General features: G+C 24.5%; 7 protein-coding genes across 7 annotated transcripts; 2 read left to right on the forward strand and 5 right to left on the reverse strand.

Annotated features, from left to right (window-relative positions):
- Window positions 1-1,170: 1,170 nt before the first annotated feature.
- On the forward strand, window positions 1,171-8,405 carry DICPUDRAFT_158359 (uncharacterized protein; the record flags this gene model as incomplete). The annotated part of the gene is made up of 5 exons (XM_003293446.1): window positions 1,171-2,151; window positions 2,219-2,557; window positions 2,629-3,039; window positions 3,108-3,647; window positions 3,723-8,405. The coding sequence occupies 5 exons, from the start codon at window positions 1,171-1,173 to the stop codon at window positions 8,403-8,405; spliced, it is 6,954 nt and encodes a 2,317-aa protein (XP_003293494.1).
- Window positions 8,406-10,230: 1,825 nt separating this feature from the next.
- DICPUDRAFT_84044 (uncharacterized protein) lies at window positions 10,231-11,237 on the reverse strand (the record flags this gene model as incomplete). The annotated part of the gene is made up of 3 exons (XM_003293448.1): window positions 10,231-10,488; window positions 10,869-10,988; window positions 11,196-11,237. 3 exons carry the CDS (start codon window positions 11,235-11,237, stop codon window positions 10,231-10,233), a joined length of 420 nt encoding a protein of 139 aa, XP_003293496.1.
- A 387-nt stretch (window positions 11,238-11,624) lies between these two features.
- DICPUDRAFT_84045 (uncharacterized protein) lies at window positions 11,625-12,647 on the reverse strand (the record flags this gene model as incomplete). The annotated part of the gene is made up of 1 exon (XM_003293449.1): window positions 11,625-12,647. The coding sequence occupies one exon, from the start codon at window positions 12,645-12,647 to the stop codon at window positions 11,625-11,627; it is 1,023 nt and encodes a 340-aa protein (XP_003293497.1).
- A 1,282-nt stretch (window positions 12,648-13,929) lies between these two features.
- Window positions 13,930-14,546, forward strand: DICPUDRAFT_158361 (uncharacterized protein; the record flags this gene model as incomplete). Its single annotated transcript, XM_003293447.1, has 2 exons — window positions 13,930-14,230; window positions 14,323-14,546. 2 exons carry the CDS (start codon window positions 13,930-13,932, stop codon window positions 14,544-14,546), a joined length of 525 nt encoding a protein of 174 aa, XP_003293495.1.
- Window positions 14,547-15,325: 779 nt separating this feature from the next.
- On the reverse strand, window positions 15,326-17,330 carry DICPUDRAFT_50997 (uncharacterized protein). The gene is made up of 3 exons (XM_003293450.1): window positions 16,882-17,330; window positions 16,664-16,809; window positions 15,326-16,597 (listed from the first exon to the last, which is right to left on the reverse strand). The coding sequence occupies exons 1-3, from the start codon at window positions 17,023-17,025 to the stop codon at window positions 15,394-15,396; spliced, it is 1,494 nt and encodes a 497-aa protein (XP_003293498.1). The 5' UTR covers window positions 17,026-17,330; the 3' UTR covers window positions 15,326-15,393.
- Window positions 17,331-18,533: 1,203 nt separating this feature from the next.
- Window positions 18,534-20,840, reverse strand: DICPUDRAFT_84048 (uncharacterized protein; the record flags this gene model as incomplete). The annotated part of the gene is made up of 2 exons (XM_003293451.1): window positions 18,534-20,632; window positions 20,687-20,840. 2 exons carry the CDS (start codon window positions 20,838-20,840, stop codon window positions 18,534-18,536), a joined length of 2,253 nt encoding a protein of 750 aa, XP_003293499.1.
- Window positions 20,841-21,338: 498 nt separating this feature from the next.
- DICPUDRAFT_8601 (uncharacterized protein) lies at window positions 21,339-22,568 on the reverse strand (the record flags this gene model as incomplete). Its single annotated transcript, XM_003293452.2, has 1 exon — window positions 21,339-22,568. A coding segment is annotated over one exon (1,230 nt), but the record flags the coding sequence as incomplete, so codon positions are not given.
- Window positions 22,569-24,800: the final 2,232 nt, after the last annotated feature.

A 24,800-nucleotide genomic window follows, 5' to 3' on the forward strand; every position in this document is an offset into this window, starting at 1 on the left:
CTCCCTTTAGGGGTTCCTTTTTTTAAGTTACAGTTTCCCCGAAGTTAACTTTGTAGTTAGTGCAATCGATAAATCACTTTCGGAAGAAGGTTTTATTCTTCCAGGTATTGGTAATTATTCTGACCGTTATTTTGGAACCTCATGTAATTAATAGATTAAAAAAAAAAAAAAAAAAAAAAAAAAAATACTCTGTAACCCAATTTTTTTTTTTATCACATTAATTAAATCCCCCAATATAATTAAAAAATATTACGAAATAAATAAGTAATTCTTTTTTTTTTTATTTGAATTTTTCATCAATATTTTGTTTTTTTTTTGCACTTGTTTTTTTTTAGATTTTTATTATTTTTTTCCTTTTTTTTTTTATATCAAAATTAAATCTTTTTTTTTTTTTTTTTATTTTTATTTTTATTTAAAATTACAATTGTTGAACAAAATATCTATATTTTTGAAATTTCAAAGTTATATTTATAAATATTATTATAATAAGTAATAAAAATAGTAAGTAGTTAAAATTGTGGTGTGGGTAAATTTAAAATAATAACAAAAATATTTGCATTAATAGGGTTTAAAAATAAATTAAATATAAATAATTATTATAATTTTTTTATTTATTTTTTTTTAAAAATCAATTTTTTTATTTTTTTATTTTTTTATTTATTTTTTTTTAAAAAAAAAATAAAGTATATTATTCTCATCAACTGATAAGTAATAAGTTATTTGTAAAAAATAATATTAAAGTAACTACATCATTTGTCACACAATAAAGATTCCTACCTTTTTTTTTTTGATATCAACCAACTTTCAAAAAATTTAAAAAAAAAAAAAAAAAAATAAATTTTATCGTACAAAAATTTTTTTTATTTTTTATTTTTTTTTTTTAATTTTCATTTTTTTTTATTTTATTTTTTTCATTTCATTTCATATTTATTTATTATAACAGATATATTATTTACAAATATTCTATATTTATATATATATATATTGTTTATTTATTTATTTATTTATTTTATATTGTAATATATATCTTTATATATTTTAATTTTTTCGAATTTTTCTAATTTTCTAATTTTTTTCTCATAGATATATATAATTTTATATATAGTAGAATTTATAGTTAGTTTTGGTAAATAGTAATATAAAGCTGAAAGAGACTATAAAAATAAAAAAATGAAGAATGAAGGGATTATCAAATCATCTCAAGTTTTCATTTTTTTTATTTTAATTTTAATGTTGACAAGTAATAATTCAGTTATCAGGGCTACAAGCAGCAATGAATTATTACAACAACAACAACATAATAAACAAAATAAAAAACAGCAACAACAACAACAGTATACTGACGATTCAATAATATTTATTCAAAATAATATAAATGAACAAAATATAAAAAAGCAAATTGGGTTTCATTATACTTTTACACAGGAATCAAATATGCCCACTTTATTTGGGAATACTTTTATTTTAAGTGAAGGTTCAAGTTTAATAGGTGGAGGAACTGTCGATCAGCAGCTACAGCAATTACAGCAATTAGCACAACTTCATCAGCAACAACACCATTCTAATATATTACAAAGATCATTCATTAAAGAGAATGGGGTGGATCAATTATCTTCACCATTAATAGCTACGAATACAAATAAAAAAAAAAATAATAATAACAACAACAACAACAATGATAACAGTGTTAATTTAGTAGGTTTAAAAACTATTTCAACTTTATCATTAGATTTTGTATCATCATTTAAAAAATCATATTATCAATATCAACATGTAGTTGTAAATAGTAATAGTAATAATCATGATAATGATAACGATAATAAGATTAATAATAATAATAATAATAACAATATTAATAATAATAATATTAATAATAATATAAATAATAATAAAAATATTAATAATAATGGCAATAATAAGGATGATAGTAGTATTGATGATATTGATTTGCAAAGTAAAACTCAGAGAATATATAAAATTAAAAAAGAAGGGTTTATGATAAAACCGAGCAGCCTGGAGTTTAAAAGAGGAAGTTTATGTGTACCAACTTATAAGATTATAGAGTTTATAAATAGTAATGAAAAAGATTCGGTTCATATTTTATCAGTAACAACAGAGGATTTAAACTTTTTTACACTTGTTAGTAGTTTGGTAAGTAAAAAAAAAAAAAAAAAAAAAAAAAAAAAATATTAATATTTTTATTTATTTTTTAATATAGGTTTTAAAGCCATTAGAAAGTGTCAATATTTCAATTATTTTTTTACCAAAAGAAATTGGAGTTTTTAAAACAGAGTTTATAGTAAATACAAATATAGGTGAATTCTCTTTCACAGTAAAAGGGGAAGGAGAAAATAATATTTATCAATTAGAACCAATTATCGATCAAATGGTTTTGGTAGATAAAATTTTTGTATCACCAATTTTTATATATAATCCTCATAATATAACTATGAAAATTACCGATATTTCAACTAATGGAAAACCATTTTATCTTTCACCTCCATCACCTTTAACTCAATTATTTAATGAAGCTGATTCAATTGAAAAGCATCCATGGGTAAGTAACATAATATTACATATGGTAATACTTAAGAAATTTATTAACACCATTTTTTTTCTTTTATACAGGAAATTCCACCATTTACCAAATCTCATTTAATAAATTTATTTTTCTTTTCACCAGTCCCCGGTATATTTAATGGTTATATTAATATTGAGTCAAATTTTGGTGTATTTTTAATTCAAGCCGATATGGTTTCTGTAGATGAAGGGGTTTATGTGTTCCCAAAAGAAATTGATTTTGGTTATATTACTAGCTCCACAGATTTTGAAACAGTTTCATTATTTATTTTAAATGCAGATCAAAAGGACTTAAATATAAAAATCGAACCATATTTCGAAGATAATGAAGGTCAAAGTGGAGATATCTCTAATGGCAAGAAACGTAAAATTGGTGATGGAAGTTCAAATATTAAATGTGCAAACTCAAACAATTTGAAATTTATTCAACATAATACAAAAATATCTTTAATGACACATGTAAATATAAACATTAAATTTCTAATAATTTTATAGAAGATAAACTAACACCATTGTTTTCATTTTAGAAAATGGAATTAGGTCATTTTATTTTCAATGGTGAAGAGGAAGGTGAATTTAGAGGAAAATATATTTTAAAGATTGAGGATCACAAAGACATTATTATTCCATATAGAGCATCAGTTACCCACGGCCATTTAGCATATAATCCCGAAGATATTTTATTCCCATATGGTGTGTTTAAGAGTATCGATAAGGAATATCCATCAATTATCAAGAAATTAACTCTACATAATTATTTTCCAATTCCAGTTTCAATCCAAACTGTTCAAATTTTAGATGATGAGGAATACAAAGTTGAGTCCGCTCCATTAGGTCAAACTGCTTTTCCTAATAAATCATGGGATCCAATTATCATATCATTCAATAGAAAGAAAATATCTGATGGTCAAGAAAATACACCAACTCATCATTTACAAAATTCAAAATATTCCTCATTAGTAATTTTAACAAATATCTCAAGCTTACAAGTCCAACTACATCGTTTTAATGGCCATTTAGATTTTTCATCAAATTTATTAGATTTTGAAAATTTAAATTATAAAAAGGTAAATATAGTCTTAGATAGTAATAATAAATAATAAATATTAACTCTTTTTTTATTTAAAAATAATTAATATTAGATTGACTTTGGAATTATAAGTATAAATCAATCAAGAAAGAAATTAATTAAATTTAAAAATAACAACCCATTTACATTAGATATTGAATGCTTATCAATTATTAGTGAAAATGATAGTGATGTAGAATTAAATAGATTGGTTTCAATTAAAATAGATAAATTTATCAATGAAAATGGTCAAGAGGTTTATCTTTCAGATTCTCAAAAGAGGCAAATAAATGAAAGGTGTAAAGTTTCAAAATTATGTCCATTACCAAGCAAACAAAACTCTAATAGTGCTGGAGATAAAACAATTGGCAGTAGTTCTGGTATAATTAATGGAAATGGTTATTTATCAAAAATTTTTTCAAATCCAAACAAATCAATTTTTTCACTAAAGCCATTTCACACTGCATTTTTAGTATTCGAATTTAATAGATGTAAAACCGAACGAACTTCAGAAGGTAAATCAATTAAACTGTTAATGAATACCCAAATTAAAACTTTAGAAATTCCAATTCATTTCAATGTTTTAGCAGGATCCTTAAATTTATCACCAAACTCAATCAATTTAAACATTGGTGTTGATACTAATAATGGTGAAAATGAAGAAAAAGAAAAATCAAACACAGATACAAATAGAAAAAAGACAATCGACAATTCCACAGAAAAAGATGCATCACCAAATTTAATAATAAAGCCTTTATATCTCGCCAACTCATATCCAATTATTGTAAATGTATCATCTATAGAAAGTAAAGATAAAAGACTCCAACTTAAACTATTAAATAATCAATTAGAACCAAACCAAAAAACTCATTTCGCAAATTTAATATTCGATCCATTATTAATCACAGAATCACCAAATGAAGTTAATAATAGTTTAAATAATAATAACAACGTTAGTTTTGATAAAAAATATTTTGAGCAAAGATTATCAATCGAAGAATTTTTAAATAGAGAAGATATTTGGATAAAAAATTCAACTAAAATTTTAAATTCAAATGATGGTAGAGATAAATATTATTTAACATTAAAATCAAATGTCATCGTACACACAGATTTACCATTAGATTTAAATATAGAAACCCAAATATCAGTTGAAAAGCCAACTATACCAGTTTACGATTTATCATCACTATCAAGTACAATGATGAAAAATAGTCCTCAAACTGACCAATCTGATTCCTCCCCAACCAAGGAAACTACCACAGGTGAAGTCGACGAAAGTTCAATTTATACAAAATTAATCAAAGAAAATCATCAAGAACCTCAAAATTATTTTGAAATTATTAATTTTGGTAAAACAAGAATTGGCCAAGAGTCAATCAAAACATTGTTAATTCATAACCCATTCGATTGTGAAATTTCTATTTCATTGTTACCAATGGATCAGCACGACATAATGATTTCAATTTTAAACGAAACCTATTTCTCAAAACCAAATGTATCATCTTCAAGTAGTGGCCCAATTAACTTGACAACAAAAACTCTTTCAAATCAGCTTAGACAATATTTTAATTTAAATAGTAATAATGTCAATATTAATGGAGTTAATAATAATTCAAATTATTCAAATAGTTTATTGGTAAAATTCAATGGTTTAAACAATTTTAGAATTGATAGAGATAACTTTGAGATCAATAGAACAATCAAACCTAAAGGTTTCCTCAAATTTGGTCCAATAAAATTTATTCCCAAAGAAATTGGATCCAGTAGTTGGTTTATCTATTTAAAGAACAATTATACCTCATCACTTACACCAATAAAACTAATTGGAGAATCTGATGGTGGCCGTTTAGCAATGTTCGAAAAAGGTGGTAAATTGGTTTCATCTTCAGCATCACCAACATCCTCAAATATATTATCATTCAAAGATAAATCATTTGAAATTTCAACATTGTTTTTAGAATTAAATAAAACTCATCTCAGTCCATGTATATTTAAAAAGAGAGAAGAAGAGGTTGATAATTTAAATTCAGAAATTTTATTTGACTCAAAGAACCAAAAGAAAGGAAATCATATACCTCAATCATCCTATAAAGATACTAAAATCGAAATCAATAAAACAATTCATATTGTAAACAATGGTGATATGTCATTAGAGATTTTAGATATTTCAATTGGTGATAATAGTAGTAATCAAAATAATAAGAATCATCATTCTTTCCCATCGAACAATCATGGTGACAATACCGGTACTAGTGGTGTCCAATCAGCAAATGGTAATAATTGCTTTGGTTTTGGTTTTAAAATTCAAAACTGTTTAGAAATTCTTTCAAACAAAGACTACTCGATTTTAAAACCAGGCGATTCGTTTAAACTAATCGTTAGCTTTGAACCAGATTTTAGCACATCGTTAATCAAAAAAGATTTAGTTATTAGAACTAATCAGAAAGATTTTACGTTTACTTTAATTGGTTCACTACCACACGATTATTTACCATTGTGCACCCATCTCTCTCCATCCTTCTTTTACGAGTATCCTGCCAAAATTATCTTTATAATTTGTATGGTTATACTGTTCTTTGTTTTAATTTTCTTAACTTGGAAAGAATATTCAAATGTATTTAAAATTTCAAATACTGGTTCCGATACTGAAGAATATGAAAATGAATCGCTAATTAGCTATCATTCAAAATCAGCTGCGAACCATATTAATAATCACAATAGTCGTTTAAACCATTTAAATCATCAAACCAATAATTTACAACATTTAGACTCTATTCATTCGAATATCCCTAAATCACCTGATAAATCAAATGACAATTTAAGAATCAAAAAGAAAAAAGCAAACTCAAGAGTTACTTTTAAAACTGCTCCACAACAACAAATTATTTATCAACCACAACAACCAATTGCTCCACCCTCTTCACCTCCTTCACAACTATACATTAATCCTTCAATTTCAGTTTCTCAACCAGATCAACAAATAAGTCAAAAAAGCCAAACATCATCTTCTTCATCATCTTCTTCATCATCTTCATCATCGCCACCACCATCTTCATCCTCATCCTCATCCTCATTATCATCTCCCCCTGATCCATCTTCATCTCCATCACCATCTTCTTCTTTATCCTCATCATCTTCACCACCATTACCTTCGGTTCCATCCCCAGGCCCATCAGATCCTATATCACTTAAAGGAAATGAGAATACTTTTGATAAAGAAAAGCCACAAGAACAAACAAATACTCCCACAGCCAATAAAGAAAATAAAAAGCTACAACAACCACAACAACCACAACCATCACAACAACCACAACCATCACAACAACCACTGCAACAACAACAACCACAACAATCACAACAACAACCACAAATTCAATTAAATCCACCGACCAATGTACAAACACAGGTTATAAAAGAAGATAAAAAACCTTTACAGCAACCAATCAAACAAAATTCAGCCCCACAACAATCATTACAGTTATCCAAACCTTCTACACAAGCAAATATCAAATCTCAAAGTACAACTCAAGATGCTCAAAATAGTAAACAATTTAAACCAAAAAATGATGATAATAAAAAGAAAGATAACCCAACTATCAACACTAACAATCATGATCAATTAGATAAAACTAAAAGATTCCAGAAAAAAAACCAAACTCAACAGCAAACATCCCAACAAGTACAAACCAACTCTCATCATAAACAAAATCAACATTCATTAAACAACCATCACAACCAACATACACAAAGAGAACACCAAAAAACAAGAAAACCATATGATAGTAATTATAACAATAGTAATAGAAGAGAGAACTCTAAGACCTATGTCCCAAAACAACAATCCTATCAGTATCAACAACATCAACATCAACATCAGCATCAACAGCAACAGCAACACCAACAATCACAACTATCAAATCAAAATCAATTTAATATTTCACCAACTCTCCAACCACAACAACAATCACCTACACTTCAACCACAACAATCACCTACACTTCAACCACAAATTCAACAGCTTTATCAACCTCAACCAATCTATCATCAAAATCAAAATTTATATTCAAACCAATCATTATATAGCTCAAATATATTTTCAATTCCAAACTCACAATCACCATCACCACCACCATTATCAGGTTCTCCATCACAGTTTAATCCATTCCAAGCATTCAACCCTGATTGGCTCAGTAATGGTAAACAAACCTCATCAACCTCATCATCCACAACAGCAACTACAAATACCTCGTCAACCTCACCAACACCAGATAATATTTATAAATCATCTATTGGCGTTATTGGTAGTGGTAAAACCTCACCATTTATTTCGAACTCACCAATTGGATCTTTAAATGGCACAGGTGGTAACATTCGTGATAGAAGTGGTAGTATTGGTGGATCTAGCAATAATATTGGTAATAATAGTAACATAATTAATAATAACAACACAAATAATAACAGCAATGGACTATCTAATAGTAACAACAATAGAACCAGAAATGAATATAATAATCAAGATGATTCTTTCTTAAAAATGATTGGTCTTAACCCATTTGAATCAAATAGTCATTCCCAACAAAATAGCCAAAGTTTCTTTAGTAATCCATTTGATCTTTTTAGTAGACACCAATCATTCTTCTCATCCTCAACAACAACGGCTCCAACAACCAACCAACCAACCAACCAAAAAACGTCATCCTCTTTTAATCCATTTGCACCATCGACTCCAAACAATGATGATAATAAAAAATAAAAATAATTTTAATAAAAATTTTATTTTTTTATGAATTTTTATATATTAAAATAAACCATATTTATTTTTTATTTTATTATTGTTTACCTTGTTCATCCTTTCATTTTTTTATTTTATTTATTAGTATTTAGTTATCTTATTTTTTTAAACTATATCATTTTAATAAATATCATTCTAATTTCTTATTATTTAGACTTGAAACGGAGAAAGAATGGAACAACCAGAAATTAGAATTTTTAAACTCAATTGAAGATTTTTTTATACAAATTAATTATTTAATAATTAGGTTTATTATAACAGGTTAATTAAAATTAAAGAATATATTTAAACAATGAACCAAATAAATTTGGTAATAGAGTACAGTTTTTCTAAATTCCTCAACATTAGTTATCTATATAAAAAACATAATGTAGTGGTAATAAATTTTTTTATTTTATTTTTTTAAAACTTAAATATTAATTGATTGACCATCATCCTATGTAATCGGTTATCCAAATATCACATTGTCTTCTTGATATAAATCTAGTGCCCATCTATCATTACCTTCATTTGAATTAAATATTCTTTCACCTTTGCCATATTTACGGATTCTTCTTTTAATGATCTTTCAATTTCAACTACTGGTGGTTTATAATTGTTTCTACTTCCTATTTAACAACTTTTTCTCAGATTTAACAAATAACCATTGATGTTTACTACCCTAATTCCTTTTTTGAATTTAAAATTCTGGCTTCATAATTGTTTATATTATCTTTCCTCTTTATAACTTTAAATGGACCTGAAAATTTTGGTAATTATTTAAATTGATCCTGTGATACTATATTTTTATATTGGATTAAAAACTAAACTATATTTTTTGATTTCTAATTGTTTTCTATTCTTATATTGAACTGTTTGTTCTACTTGAGATTCATATAAATTATCTTGTACTATTTTAGTAAAATAAAACCATATCTAAATTGTAATTTGTATTGATATTATAAGGCATTCTTTGTTCAAAGCAATATACACTACTTGCAGTGTTAATTTAGTAGACGAATTAATTAAATTTTTTAATTTAACATTCTATATTCATCCCATCTATCCTTTTTGCCTTTGCTTTGGATAAGGTCTCTTTAATTGTTTCTTTTCGATTGACCCCTGCCTATGGACGACCTGAACTAATGATACCTGAGCTTTGCCGTTAAACCCTGATAAATAATTTGTCGCTAACAATTGATAACGGTAAACAATAAACGCAAACTGATATTCACAAAAGCTTTATTGCTGTTAATGTTCTTTTGCACGGTATAATAATGACCATTTTGCCTAACCTTTCTGTAATTACGAATACACTATCGCTTTCTTTTTTTTGGCAAATTCATTAAACCCATTGCCATCGTTTCATGGAAATCCGAAACTTAAGGTGGATTTAACATACCATACTTGTTTTCTTTGATTGTTGACACTCCATACATGCTACATAAGAACCTATTTTTTTTGCCACAATGTTTCTAACATTTAATCCTAATCTTGTTCAACCAATGTTCCCTGAATGAAATTTTTCTAATTCTTTTGTAATATGTTTCTTGTCTACTAAAATTAATTTATATTTTGATGTTGTTGAATCTAAAATAAACATATACTTGTTGCTTGATTACCATTATTACCAAGAAAGTGAATACCATTAGAGTAACCTTTAATTTTAGGAAAGTTCCTTTTTAGATTGGATGATAATTGAAGTGAAATATAAGAACACCAGAAATCTAATGTTTTGGAACAATCACTAAATGTTTTTTATTTTGAATAAAAAGACAAAGCATTTTTTCTCTCATTTCCAACATTTCTAAATTGTAATAAAGAATTTTTGATGATTAGCAATGTTTGCCAATATTCTAAATTGTTTTGGCTTTGTGCTTTCTCTTAGTGTTGGTGGTTCTTGATTTATATATTTGAGAGCATTGAATAAATGATAATATGCTAATTTTAACTGGCCAACGTTAAAAAGAGCTAAATCAAGTTTTCTAGTGATTGAAATAATTTTGATTGGATTCTTTCTGGAGCTAATTCTTAGGAGATCGGCAATACTTGTAGATTTTTCTTGCTATTATACATCACTTGTGTAGATTTGTTTTTGTTGAACTTTGGACTTACTAATATTCTAACTTCTTACCTAGGGTTAATCATTTCCATTGCTTTTCTGTTTGGTTTAATCTTCGCAAACTCTGAAAATTATTGGCAGGTTCTTATTAAATTTTCTATAATAGTTGGATATCACCATGAAACCATGAAGTTCTTAATTGTAGTCGGTTCTGGATATAAATTTTCGATAGTTTGATCATTCTATCTGAAATTATATAAAACTTTTGTTATCTGTCTTGAATAATAATATCAAAAGCATTCTATCTTCTGAACCAGTAGCAACAATGGAGCTATTAAATTGTAAAAGATCAATATCGCATAATCGACTTCCAATTTCAATACATGGAACACTGGTTTAACGACCTTTACTAGCAAGTGGAATACAGCTAATTGAACACCATTACCTTGATATGGAACAGCAACATATTCACGATTAACAGGCTTTAATTTTACAACCATTGGCTTTAAAATTTGTATAAAATTGACTCTTTTAACACTTTAAAGACCGTCAACTACTTGAACTGATTCACCAGTACGTGGAACAACAACTCTATTCTAAAAATCTTTACCCAGTAGCAAATACCAAACTAATTTATCTTGACTAACAGATGCCTAATATTTTCAGCACTTGGATTGAATGCAATGGAATCAACAGATTTTGATGCATACACATTTCTTTGAAGAAGCTAACAGATTTTGAAGCATACACATTTCTTGAAGCAGCTAATTGAGCACCAATACCTTGATATGGAACAGCAACATGTTCACGATTAACAGGTTTAATTGTACAACCATTAGCTTAAATATTTGTTTAAAATTGACTCTTTTAACACCTTGAAGACCATCAACTACTTGAACTGATTCACCAGTAAGTGGATCAACAACTCTATACAACTAATTTCATCAACTAAAAATTTTTTTCTAAGTTACAATTACCAACGGAATCTATAAAAAGACAACAACTAGCAATAAATCTAGGGACATTTGATTATAATTATTTAAATGACTGAATATAATGTAAAAAATATCAATTAATATATAGTTTAAAAAAATAGTGAAAAAATAAAATATTTAAATATTTACCTATGGAAGGGGAGTTTATAATTGGCACAATGAGCCGTAATGGAACTCTGCAATGTGTGATAATAAAATATAATAGTCGCTTTTAACTTTTGGTTTAATTTCGATGAAGAAACTAGTTTGGGATGCAACTGATGATATAATTGTAATATTAATTTTAAAGATTTCAGCTGCTGCGACTAATGTTAAATGATCACCCCATGTACCATTCTTTGACATATTGTTGCAATATTCTTCCCAACTTGAATCATAGACAAAGTCTGATAGGGTGGCACCATTGGGAAGTTTAAATCCTCCATTGACTCTAAGCCAATCAACAATTACAGTTCTAATTAAAGCACTATGGTCCAAGTCACCATAGATTTGATCAGATAGCGCATGCATCTGGCAATTTCCATCACCTGGAATTTCCCTTCTGATCATTAAACCATATAATTGTATACGTTCATTTAAACGTATCTCAGCCATTTGTGATTGGCTCAATTTATGAGGTTGAATATTTGATAAACCTCTTGTATTTACCAATGGTGTATCGATATCCATTGGAACCATCTGGTCATTAATCATTTGTGCTGCACTCTGTTTTTGTTGTTGGAGTCTTTGTTGCTGTTGGAGTCTTTGTTGTTGTTGTTGTTGTTGTTGATATAATTGTTGTTGTTGGACTCTTTGTTGTTGTTGTTGTTGCTGATATAATTGTTGTTGTTGGAGCCTTTGTTGTTGTTGTTGATAGAGTTGTTGTTGATAGAGTTGTTGTTGATAGAGTTGTTCCTGTTGTTGTTGGTAAAGTTGCTGTTGGTAAAGTCTCTGTTGATATGCTCTATTTTTTATCTCTTCAAGTCTTTGACGTTCTTTTTCTTGCTGTTTCAAGTATTCTATATTGTCATTGGAGATACAGTATTGGCACTTTTCCTTTTTAATAGAGCATTGGCAACCGTGTTGAATGTTGGTGTTTTTTTTGAAAATGAATGGACCAAAATAATATAAAAAAATGACACCAAAACCAATAAATAAAGAAATACATAATAATAAAAATTTATCCATTTTTGTTAAAAAATAAATAATTATTTGAAATAAAATAAAATGTATATAAGTGTAAAAATAAAAAAATAAATTTTATGATTTAATTTAAAAAAAAAAAAAATTAAGCTGGATGTAAAAAAACGAGTGTGTGAATGAAAACTTTAATTTTAATAAATGAAAAAAAAAAAAAAAAGAAATTAAAAAATTTTTATAAATTATAAAAAAAAAAAATTAATTAAAATTAAAAAAAAAAATACAATTGTTTAATTTAATGTGAGTTTTTTTTTATTATATTATTATAATTTATATTTAATTTAATTTGTAATAGTTATATAGACTTTATTTTATTTTATAGTTTTAAATTGAGAATTTTAATTAAATCTATATTTTGATTTGAAAAATTCATTAAATTCTCTTTTAAATGATATCCTGAATACCAAGTTAATTTTAAAAAAAAGATTTAAAAAAAAAAAATATTAATTAATTTCAAATATTATTTCTATATTTGGTTTAATAATTTATAAGTTTAACTCTGAATATATAATAATTACTATTTATAAAAAATATTTAGTTAATAAAAGATTGAGAATTTATTTTTAATTTACTTTTTAGTTTTTATTTTTATTTTTTTTTATTTATTTGAACTTTAATTTCACCATTATTAAAAAAAAAAATTGTATTTATTATGAATAGTTTATTTTTTTATTAATATTAATAATCTATCTATTGTTAAATTAGTTATCTTTTATATATTTATAAACAAAAATATTTATTACATATTTTTTTTAAATAAAAAATAAAAAAAAATAGTTTAAATAATATATAAATAAAACCTAGAGAACATTATCAGAATAATAAATTTTATTCACACATTTTATTATAAAAGAAATATTATAATCAATAATTAGATATTATTATTTTGAAATATTTAAAAATACCCGTTATTAATAATTACAATAATTTTTTAAATTTTTTCACCCATTTTCCACTTCATACTATATTTCTCTCATTTATAATTTAATAAAAAAACAAATTTTTCCCCTATTAAATAATAAACATCAATCACAAAATATTTATTATTTATTTTTTAAATAATAAAATTTTATTTTTTTTTTTTATAAATTTTTTTTTTATAATAATTTTTTTATTATATTTATTAAATTATATTTTTATATTTTTAAATTTACGCCCTTCAGTTCAATAATAGTTAAAATACTTATTTGTTCTGTTATATATATTTTTAAATAATACATACCACTCTTTTTACATTTAATAATTCATATACTTCTTATTTTCTTTTTTTATGGTGTTCATAAATAACTCATCACTTTTGTTCAACTCAATAGATGATTCTTTATTTAAGAGAATACCAAATCCAAACCAATCACAACCATCAATTATTACAAATAGTCCAGAAAAAGTATTAATAATTGAAAGTTATCCAATGGTGTCGAGAATTTGGGAAAATTTAAATTATTCAGGTTATTTAAAGTTTAGATCATATATTGTTAATAAGAAATCAAAAAAATATATTTCAATTCTCCTATTATTTTTAGTGGGTCCATTTTTTCCTTATTATAATATTAATTATTTCGATTTCTATGGTAAGTAATAAATTAAAAGAATTTTATATTTATATAAAAAATCACCCAAATTATTAACTTTTTATTATTATTTTTATTTTAATATCAAAAAGAAAATCAATTTAATATTTCAACACCACTAAAATCAAATTTAGATCAATTAAATTCAATTTTGCCGATCCAAAATAACCCACAACCATTGGATGGTTTTATATCATCATATGATCAATGCATGAAAGATAGAGAATTAGTATTCTCCACTTACACTCCAAGTACATCATGGATTAGCCGGGTATCAACAAACAATAATTTACAACTATCGGATGGTTTTATTTAATAATGTGATCAATTAATGAAAGATAGAGAATTAGCACCCTCCACTTACACTCTAGGTACATCATGGATTAGCTGGGTATCACAAAAATTAATTTACAACCATTGTATAGTTTTATTTCATCATATGATCAATTAATGAAAGATAGAGAATTAGAATCCCCAGGATGTATCCTAATACTATATAAAAACCCAGAAGAGGTGGTTTTTTTATATTCTATCAGATAGCGCATGTGGTCTAGTGGTATGATGCATCCCTGCCACGGATGCGAACTGGGTTCGATTCCCAGCATGCGCAAATTTTTTTCCAAATATATCCCTATATCTTCCGGGAGAATGAATCTTTAAAAAAAAAAAAAAACATAAACGACTGTAGTTACCCGAATCACACACGAATTGACGTTACCGTGCCCAGCTTGTATGCAGTGTAGTAAAACTCATATAAGCATTAAACACATACCAAACACAATAAACTGATGACTTAATATATCATTAAGAATCATCTTCACTTTTAAAAAAAAAAAAAAAAAAAAAACTATAGTTACGTTAAAATATAATTATAGTTTTTTATTCTAGAATAAAAAAGATCAAAGATAACTACACAAAAAACCATAATCAATCTTCAAAGAGGAATATAAGAAATTCAAATGAAGAATAACAAGAATTTTTTCTTCATAAACCTACAAATATCGATAAGTTAAAATACTTTAAATTAATTTAAAAAAAAAAGAATTGATTTATAAATAAATAAATAAATAAATTTTTATTATATATAAATTTTTTATATATGATTTTTTTTAAAATCTAAATGTTTTAAAATATAGATTTTTATATATATTTACAATACTCCATTATAAGAGTAATTTTGCACCAAGGAAATGTAATACCTCTTTGCTTAACCAATAGGAACTATGAGCGGTCAACATTGGGCCATACTCTGATATATGAAAACCCTTTGGTTTTAATGCATAGTCATAACGGAAACCTCCAAATAAATTAATGTTTTCTTTTGATCTTGTAAGTTTAGATTCATGATCCTCGTCGACTGGGGTAACATTAGTATCATTTGAAGAGCTATCTTCGTCGTCTTGATCATCATCACCAGATGACGAATCATCCTCATCTTCCTCATCCATAATACTTGAATATTTTTCAGTTGTACTGTTGCTGCTTGTGTCTGATGAACTAACAGTGCTTATTATTGAAGTCGAAGTGACTGTGGTTACAGATGAATAGTTTGGTGATGATATTGAAATTTGTTGAATTTGTTGTTGAATTTGTTGCTGTTGTTGTTGAGCAGATATTAAACATGGTGATGGTGTTGCACTATTATTGGTATTTGGTGTATTTGTAATCATTTTTTCAATTTTTTTGGATTTTTTAAATTTCTTTGGTAATTTTGATAGTTTTCTTGTAAATTTTGGGAGGTATTCTATTTCTGACTGAAGGAAACGTTTATCGATCAAAGGTTCAATCAAGTAAGAGATTGGATCGCATGTGTTATAAATATTATACATGTTGGTGCATTGTGGGATTGGTACTTGTTGATGTTTACGTAAACTTAATAAAGCGCCAACTGGCGAACCAATAATATATAAATTATATACTGGGAATTCCAATGGTGTAAATGTCATATTTGTATGGAATGATTCTTTTTTCTCTTCGTTATAGTTCTTTATCTTTCTCCATAATGAAATATTACCTGGCTCTTCGAAACTTGGGATGTTTACACATCCAGAATCACTACTACTATTAGTACTATCGGCATCATTAAAATGAGTTTTTAAATTATCTGAAACAGTTGTTGGTTGATTTGTAAGAATGTCGTATGTAATTATACTGCCCAATGAATGTGCCAAGATCGAAACCCTACCATTAAAATTTGGATAATCTTTAATAAAACCGTGATATGCTTGATTTAATTGATCTGTAACCTCTTTATAAATTGGTTCTGCAAATGTTGGTGTTGACCACATTAAAAAATCTAATAATGTGTCATCGACAATTTGTCTTACTGCCGGTATACCCACTGTTGGTGTAACATCTTGGATAGTACTATAATATTTTAATTAATTAATAATCCATTTTTTTTTTTTTTTTATTTTTTTTTTTTTTACCTACGTTCCCAAATGATTATGCATTGTCGAATGCCACTCTGTTCCAATAAACTTTACTCTTTTATCAAAATTTTCAGTTTCTTTATTATAAAAAATTTTACAAAATAATTTATTAATTCTCTTTATTGTCTTTGTCCATTCTTTTTCATGCTTTAAAATAAATAAAAAATTAATATTAATAATTAATAATCAATTATTATAACTATTTATTTTTTTACTTACCTTGCCAATACCATGAACTAAAATTACCAAATGGTCATATGGACATGTATTTTGAGTTTGTGCTTGTGTTTGAGTTTGTGAAACCATTGTTGGTGATTTTTGTGGTGCTTGAATTTCTCTAACAACACCGTTGTTATCTGTCATTTTTTTTTTTTTTTTTTTTTTTGTTTGTTTTTTTTAAAAAAAATATTTTTTTGAATTAGAATTTAATATATATGATAAATAAATAAATAAATAAGAAGTGATTCTTTTTTTGGAATAAAATAAAAAATAAAAAAATAAAAAATAAAAAAATAAAAAAGATATCTTTTAAATTAATTAATTTTTTTTTTGGGTTAAATTTTTTTGTTTTCTTTCAAAATATTTTTTTTTATTTAAAAAAAAAAACTTTTATTTTTAAAACCATAAAAAAAAAAAATTTTTTTTTTCCTTAAAAAACTTTTCCAAACCTTTTCCCCGGATTTGTTTTAGAAAAAGTTTTGTTGGCCAATTTTCCCTTTTTGGCCCTTTTTTTTGGCCTTTTTTTTGTTTTTTTTTTTTTTTCCGGAAAAAATTTTAAAAAAAAAAAAAAAAAAAAAAAATTTACCCGGTGGGGGAAAACCCCCTTTTTTTTTTGTTTTTTGTTTTTTTTTAAAAATTTATTGTTTTTTTTTAGAAAAAAAAAAAAAAAAAAAAAACCCCAAAAATTGGTTTCTTTTTTTTAAATAGTTTTTTGATAAAAATATTTTTTTTTTAAAAAAAAAAATTTTAAACAAAAGGGGGGGTTTTTTTAGTCTTAATTTATAAGGGAATAATGATGATAAAATTTTTGTAACCTTTTTTATTTATGGGGATTTTATTTGTTTATATAAATAAAAGATTTATTTAACAACTAATAACTATTGAAAATAAAAAATTTTTACCTTAAATTATCCCTTTTATTTTGTTTTTTTATTTATATTTTTTTTTTTTTTTTTTTTTTTTTTTTTTTTCATATGATATCACAATAATATTGTTATCAAATAAAAAATAAAAAATAAAATTTTAAAAAAATAATAATTTTGTTTCTTTTGGTTTGAGTGTTATAGAAGCTTTAAGGTAAGAATGATGTTATAATAATAAAATTATTTTAATTTTTTGGGATATATGCCGTTAATTTTTTTTTTTTTTTAAAATAAAATTTTTTTGGTTATAAAAGTGCCACTATTTACTTTCGGAAAAAAAAAACAATTTTCTGAAAACATTTAAATGATGAAAAGTGTTGTCACATAATACAATCAGTCATTTATTTTTAGAAAATATAAATAGGTGTTATTAAAAAGTTTCATTACAAAAAAAAAAAAAATTCTATTAATCTTAAAAAATAGAGGAATATAACCACACCTTTGCAAAGTAACACCATTTCATATTAAATTAATTAAAAAAAAAAAAGATGGATTAATCCCACTAATTATTTTTTTCAATTATTTGAAAGAAAAAAAGAAATAAAAAAAAAATTATAAAAGCAATATTAACCAAAATAAAAATATTGTACAAATAATATTTAATTTTATTATTATTATTTTTTTTTATAAAAAAAAAATAATCTGATTATAGCCTAGTTATTATTATTATTATTATTATTATTATTATTATTATTATTATTATTATTATTATTATTATTATTATTATTATTAATTATAGTTATAGTTATTATTATTATAGTTATTATAATTATTATAGTTATTATAGTTATAGTTACTAATATTTTTAATATTTAAAAATCTTTGTGGGAAATAATAAACAAAATAAAAAATAGGGGTAATTAAGAAGGAAAAAAGAGAATGGGTCTTTTGCTCTACTTTGGACGTAAATTTAATTGATTTATCCATTGATCTATAATATTCTCCAATGCTAAAATTGATTAAGTGTTTGTTGTGAATGAGTTCTCCTGCATAAATATTAAGTACAAATTTACCAAGTTTAATTGAAATATTTGATTGAGTAATATTTTCAATGAATGTTGCGTAGACCTTTCTGAATTTGTCATTAGTTGCAGCAATTGCAGATTCATTTGAGTATCGACCTCCAACATAGTTGTCAAATTCGTATGCTAATTTATAACAATATGGTACCATACCTCTATTGTTAAAGTCTATGAATGTTTTACCATCACCGATGATATAGCTATAATGATATGTTCTATTGGTGCAACGAAAATCGGTGGAGATATCTATATGAGTTACGGTTTTAAGTTCATTAAGGAGACGTCTTGTTCTTATTTCTAAAGAGTCGTCAAAATACATTGCCCCTTTAATATCTAACCCATATCCTTTTCTAGTTTCATGGAGATAGCCCAATTTCTTGTAGTATCTGATATGAGAACCAAATGTAAGAATTTGACTTAAGAGCACTTCTAATGGCTCAAGGTATGGTAATTGCATCCTTAAATAAACATTGGATATTGGGTCATTTGGTAAATTGAAAATTGATTGTGTTTGTTGAGGAGGGTGGGTTCGTGGCGATGAGTTTGGTGGGTTTATTCCATTTATATCTAGTTTTTGACAATACCAATTAGCACTGACTGATGAGTCATCAAAGAGATAGTTTATAAATTTGAGCATTGTGGTCCTATCAATTTCTTTTTTAATATAATAGTGAGTGAGCTGTAAGACATACATTGGACAAAACCCTTCTATATATTCATAAAAGCTTTCGAGTGAAAACGAACGGATGGTCCCACATTGTAAATGGTCGTCATGAATCGAGATGGTTTCGATACCATTTAAAGAGTAAGTGAAATCTCTATTTGGTTTAAGTTGTTTTTCAAGTGCATAAACCCTTTCAATAATATCATAGTTGGTTCTATGTGGTGATACTACAGCAGATAATTTCTTTAATTTCTTTGTCTTCTTTTTACTACTAAGTGCAAGGCTATTTGTTTGTTCATTTTCTTCGCCACTTTGAGAGCTCTCACTGGCGGTACTACAGTCACCATTATTGATATCCCCTGAAACTTGGATATTATCGGATTCATCCTGGCTAACGTCTTTTTTGATAGAGTGAATATTGTCAAATAATTCTGCTAAGGTTTGAGTATTTGTAAGCTCTTTTTCTGCACCTCTAAAATAATTTGTATAGTTTATAAAATCTTTATTCTTTCCAAAGAGAAACATCTTTTCAATATATTCCTGAGCCAAGCTAATCATTTGTGGATTAAAACGTAAAAAAGATGAAATAACAGTCTTCTTACTGTTGTTTTGGAGAAAAGTATCAATAGCAGCACCATCTGAAACTAATTCTAATAATTTCGAACTATTGTTTAAAAACATATCAACAGGGAAAGATGGATCACTATTTGGAGTTGCTGTGCATTGATCTATTGGCTCTACAGTTGGCTTATGATCATCGTATTTCTTTTCTTCTTCAGAAAAGATTGGAACATTGGATGGCTCTAAACCTGCAAGACCTGGAGTAATTGATGGTTTTGAAGCTGGTTCAATAGTTTCGGAATCTGGTTGAGTATTTATATTACCACCACCATTAAGAAGATACATTGAATATTCTGGGTACTTGGTTTTCAATCTTTCAATAAATGCTCCATCTTCTAAAAGTTCTTGTTGGTTTGTTATATTTACAAGGTGAATTGATTGAATCTTTTCTATAATATCTTTTTGGAAATCTTGTAAGCTCTTATAAAACTGAGTAAAAAATCTATTTACCATATCTATTGAATTTAAATTATTATTTATTTCATTGTTATATTTTTCTTCATAAATATTTTTTTGAACATCTAATAATTTTAATTTATTAAAAAAATTTAAAATTATTTTTTCTTTTTCTTTACAATTTAATTTTTTTTCAATTATTTCTTTATTTATTATTAAATTATTTATTCTAATACCATGACTACTTTCATTATCATCAAATGATTTATTATCGTTATTGCTATTATTACTATTGTCACTATTATTTATTGGTTCTATTGAATTGGGTTCCATATTAAATACAAATGAATATAAAAAAAATAATAAAAAATTTTTAATTATTTTATCTATTTAAATAAATTAAAATAATATTTTAAAATTTAAATATTTTTTAATTATTATAATATATATTTTTAATTATTTATAGTGTATATTTATTATTATAATTAAAAATATATATATATATATATAAATTATTTGAATTAAAAAAAAAATTATACTAAATAAATAAAAAAAAAAAATGAAAAAAAAAAAATATAAAAATTGATAAAAGACATGTGTAAAAAAAGATATATCACAAAGTTCAAAAAATATAATTTTAATTTTTTTTTTTTTTATCAAAAATAAAAAAAAACAAAAATCTGTTTTATATAAAAAAAGATAAAAATAAAATTGGTAATGATTTTATATAATTTTAATGATTTATGTTTTATAAATAAATATTGGTTATCACAATGAATAAATTAAAATTAAATGTGTGTGTGGTTTTTTGTGTATATATTATAAACTTATTTATTTAAAATTAAATTTATTTGGTTGGTGATAAATAAAATGAAAAATTAAAGGAGTGATAAAACTGATGATACTATGAAGTAGTGATTCGGGTTTATTCTTCTTTACTACTTGATAGTTTTCATAAAATGATCTGTAAAGCTCACCCATCATAAAATCAAATAAGTGTTGGAACTCCAAAGTATTTAAATCGCCTCTGTTTAAAACCAATTCTATGGTTGATGTATGATTAATATTCGATGTACTACTGTTATTATTATTGTTATTATTATTATTATTGTTGTCATTGTTATTGTTATTATTATTATTATTGACAAAAAAATTATTAGAGTTGCAAGTAATTGTTATTTGTGAAGAAAGGAATTCATTTAAGAATTCCGAAAGATATTGGCGATACTTTGGTGATAACATATTGCATGCAGCAGAAGTGGAGTAAAAACTATAGTTGCTGTGATCAGGAAACATTTTGGCCATTACATAGTTATGTGGAACTACACCTCGAGTATTGTAAGCCTCCATTGATTGTGAAAGTGGGATTTTATAATTTTTAACTGATGTTGTATATGGTGCCATTTCTTCATCGCCATCATAGTCTTTATTTGATGGCGAGGATAAATGGGATGATGAAGCCTGTTCATTATTATTATTATTATTATTATTATTGTTGTTGTTTGTTTGATTATCTATATTACAATTATATTCAATTTTTAAATTTATTTCAAATGATGATCTTGCCATTTCTAAGAGTAATTTTGATTTTTGATCCTCGATACCTTCATCGAAATAAATAAAAGAATGAATATCCAAACCAGTCTGTTTTCTTTTTGTATAACCCTTGGCCTTTATGAACTGAATATAACCACCCAACAACATGATTTCGTTCATTAATGTATCTAAAGGTTGCAACAAAGAGATCTTTGTTTGGATTCTGGCATTACTATCTAATTTTTCGAGATAGTATTGACTTGCTATTCCTTTTTTATCGAAAAAGATCATATCGAGTAGATCTAGAAGATTTGATTTATCTATTTGACCGGCACGGTAATACATTGCCAATTGATGTGTATAGAGAATAGCATACCCCTCTATATATTCTTGAAGATTCTCGTATGTGAAATTTTTATTCATATTCGAAACTTGGGGTGTTGGTATTGGTATTGGTTCATCGAGAATATATTGAAATCTTTCTTTGGTTGGTATTCTATGTTGGACCAATGTTGGTGATGACTCATTTATTGAGTTTGAATTATGTGATGAAATATTATTATTTATCATTTTATATTTATTTAATTTTATAACTATATAAAAATTATTTTAGAATAATATTTTATATTTAATATTAATACTTCATCCTTTATTATTTTAGAGATTGAGTTATATTTTATTTACCTTTTCTATTTATATTATTAATTTATTCAATTCTATTTATTCTTTTTATTTTATTTTTTTTTTATTATTTTATTTTTGTATTTATTAGAAAAAAAAAAAAAAAAAAACAATTTTACTATGGTGGATTTATTTATCTTATTCCTTTATTATTTATTATTTACTATTTACTATCTACTGTTTTGAACTATTTAAATTTATTTTGTATATTATTATTTTTTGTATTTTTTTTATTATTATACTCTTTATTAACTATTTATTAACTATTTATTAATTATTATTTAAATGCTATTTAATTATTTATCTGTTAATCATTAAAAATTGCTACCCTATACACACACACACACAAACACACAAAAAACACACATATAATTATAATAAAAATAAATAGAAATATAAAAATAAAAAAATAAAAAATATAAAAACAAAAAAAAAAAATTAAAAAAAAATTAAAAAAAAAAAAATAATTAAATTATTTTTTATTTTTTTCCTATTTGCTTTTTTTTAAATTTTCTAATATAATCAATGCATCACCATTTTAATTTTTTTAAATTCAAAATAGAAAAAGTGTAAGTATTTACAGATTCCTGATGTTCTTTTGGTCAACATTTGGTCAAATAGTCCCTATTCAAATCGATATATACGGTCCAAAAAAAAAAAAAAATCATCCAAAAACAAATCAATAACAATCAAATAATTTATTAAACTTCTTGTCTTATCAAGTAGTTTCGTAGTTTTAAAAACAAATATTTAATAAACAATAAAAATAAAATAAAAATAAAAAACTTCCATTTTTATATTATCATAAACCAATTTTGTATTGTACAGATATATTTTTAAATAAGAAAAACTATTTCTTAATTTAATTTTTTTGAATAAAAAATTAAACAACGAATTTATTTTTTAATTGTGTGAACAATGATTTTTTAAAAAACAATGTTAAATTATTGAAATGATTAAAAAATAAAATAAATTACACCACATTATTTTTTATTAGTATTTATTATTATTAGAATTGTTTAATATATATTTGATCATTTTACACATTTTATTCAAAGTTTTTGGTTTGTGTTTATAAAATTTTATTAAAATAAAAAGGATAGTTTTATTATAAAAAAAATAATTTAATTTGAAAAAAAAAAGATATTTATAACAACATCAATCAAAAAAAATAAAAGTTTGAAAAAATAGAAATGTTTATTTGAATATTCCAAAAAAAGACTATAATCTCTACCTTTTTTTTTTTTTTTTTTTTTTTTTTAATTAATTAATTAAACTCGTGTCTTTTCGTAAAAAATATTACGAAAAAAGTTTTCCTCGTTATAAAATTTAAAAAAAATTGAAAAAATAAAAAAATAAATTAAAAAATAAAAAAAAAGATAAATAAATTGATTTATAGAGTTATATATAAGAGTTTTGTTTAATTTATTCATTTTTATCATATTTTATTTGGTTATAATTCACTATTTTAAAATAATATAACAAGATATAGTTCCCAAATTTAATTAAATAAAAATAAACCAAAAAACCCAACACTTTTTTTTTTTTTAAAAGGGGGGTGGGCCATTTTTATTCAAATAATAGAAAAAAATAAAAAAAAAAAAAAAAAGTTTTTTTTAATTATTTTTTTAATTATTTTTTTTTTTTAATTTTTTTTTTTTTTTTTAAAAAATTTTTTTTTTTTTAAAAAATATAAAATTTTAAAAAAAAACCTTTATTTTTTTTATTTTTTTTTTTTTTGGGGGAAAACCCAAACCCAAAACCCCCCCAAAGATTTAAAACAAAAAAAAAAATTTTAAAAAAAAAAAGAAGGATTATTTAAAAATTCTCTTTGGGGAATATAACCGCGATGAAAATTTAAATTATTATTTTTTTATTTTTTTTTTACCTTTAGGAAAATTAAGATTTTTTTTAATAAAAATTTAATTTATTTTGGGGGGGGCCAAAAAAAACCTCCCACAAGAATTAAGGGGGGAATTAAAAAAAAAAAGAGGGAAGACGTTTTTTTTTTTGGAGGAAGAAGGGGGTTTTTCGTCCCCTGGGGGGTTTCCCCAAATTTTAGGGGTATTTTCTTTA

The sequence above is a fragment of the Dictyostelium purpureum genome (genome assembly GCF_000190715.1).
Source record: "Dictyostelium purpureum unplaced genomic scaffold DICPUscaffold_433, whole genome shotgun sequence".
Taxonomy (NCBI): Eukaryota; Evosea; class Eumycetozoa; order Dictyosteliales; family Dictyosteliaceae; genus Dictyostelium; species Dictyostelium purpureum.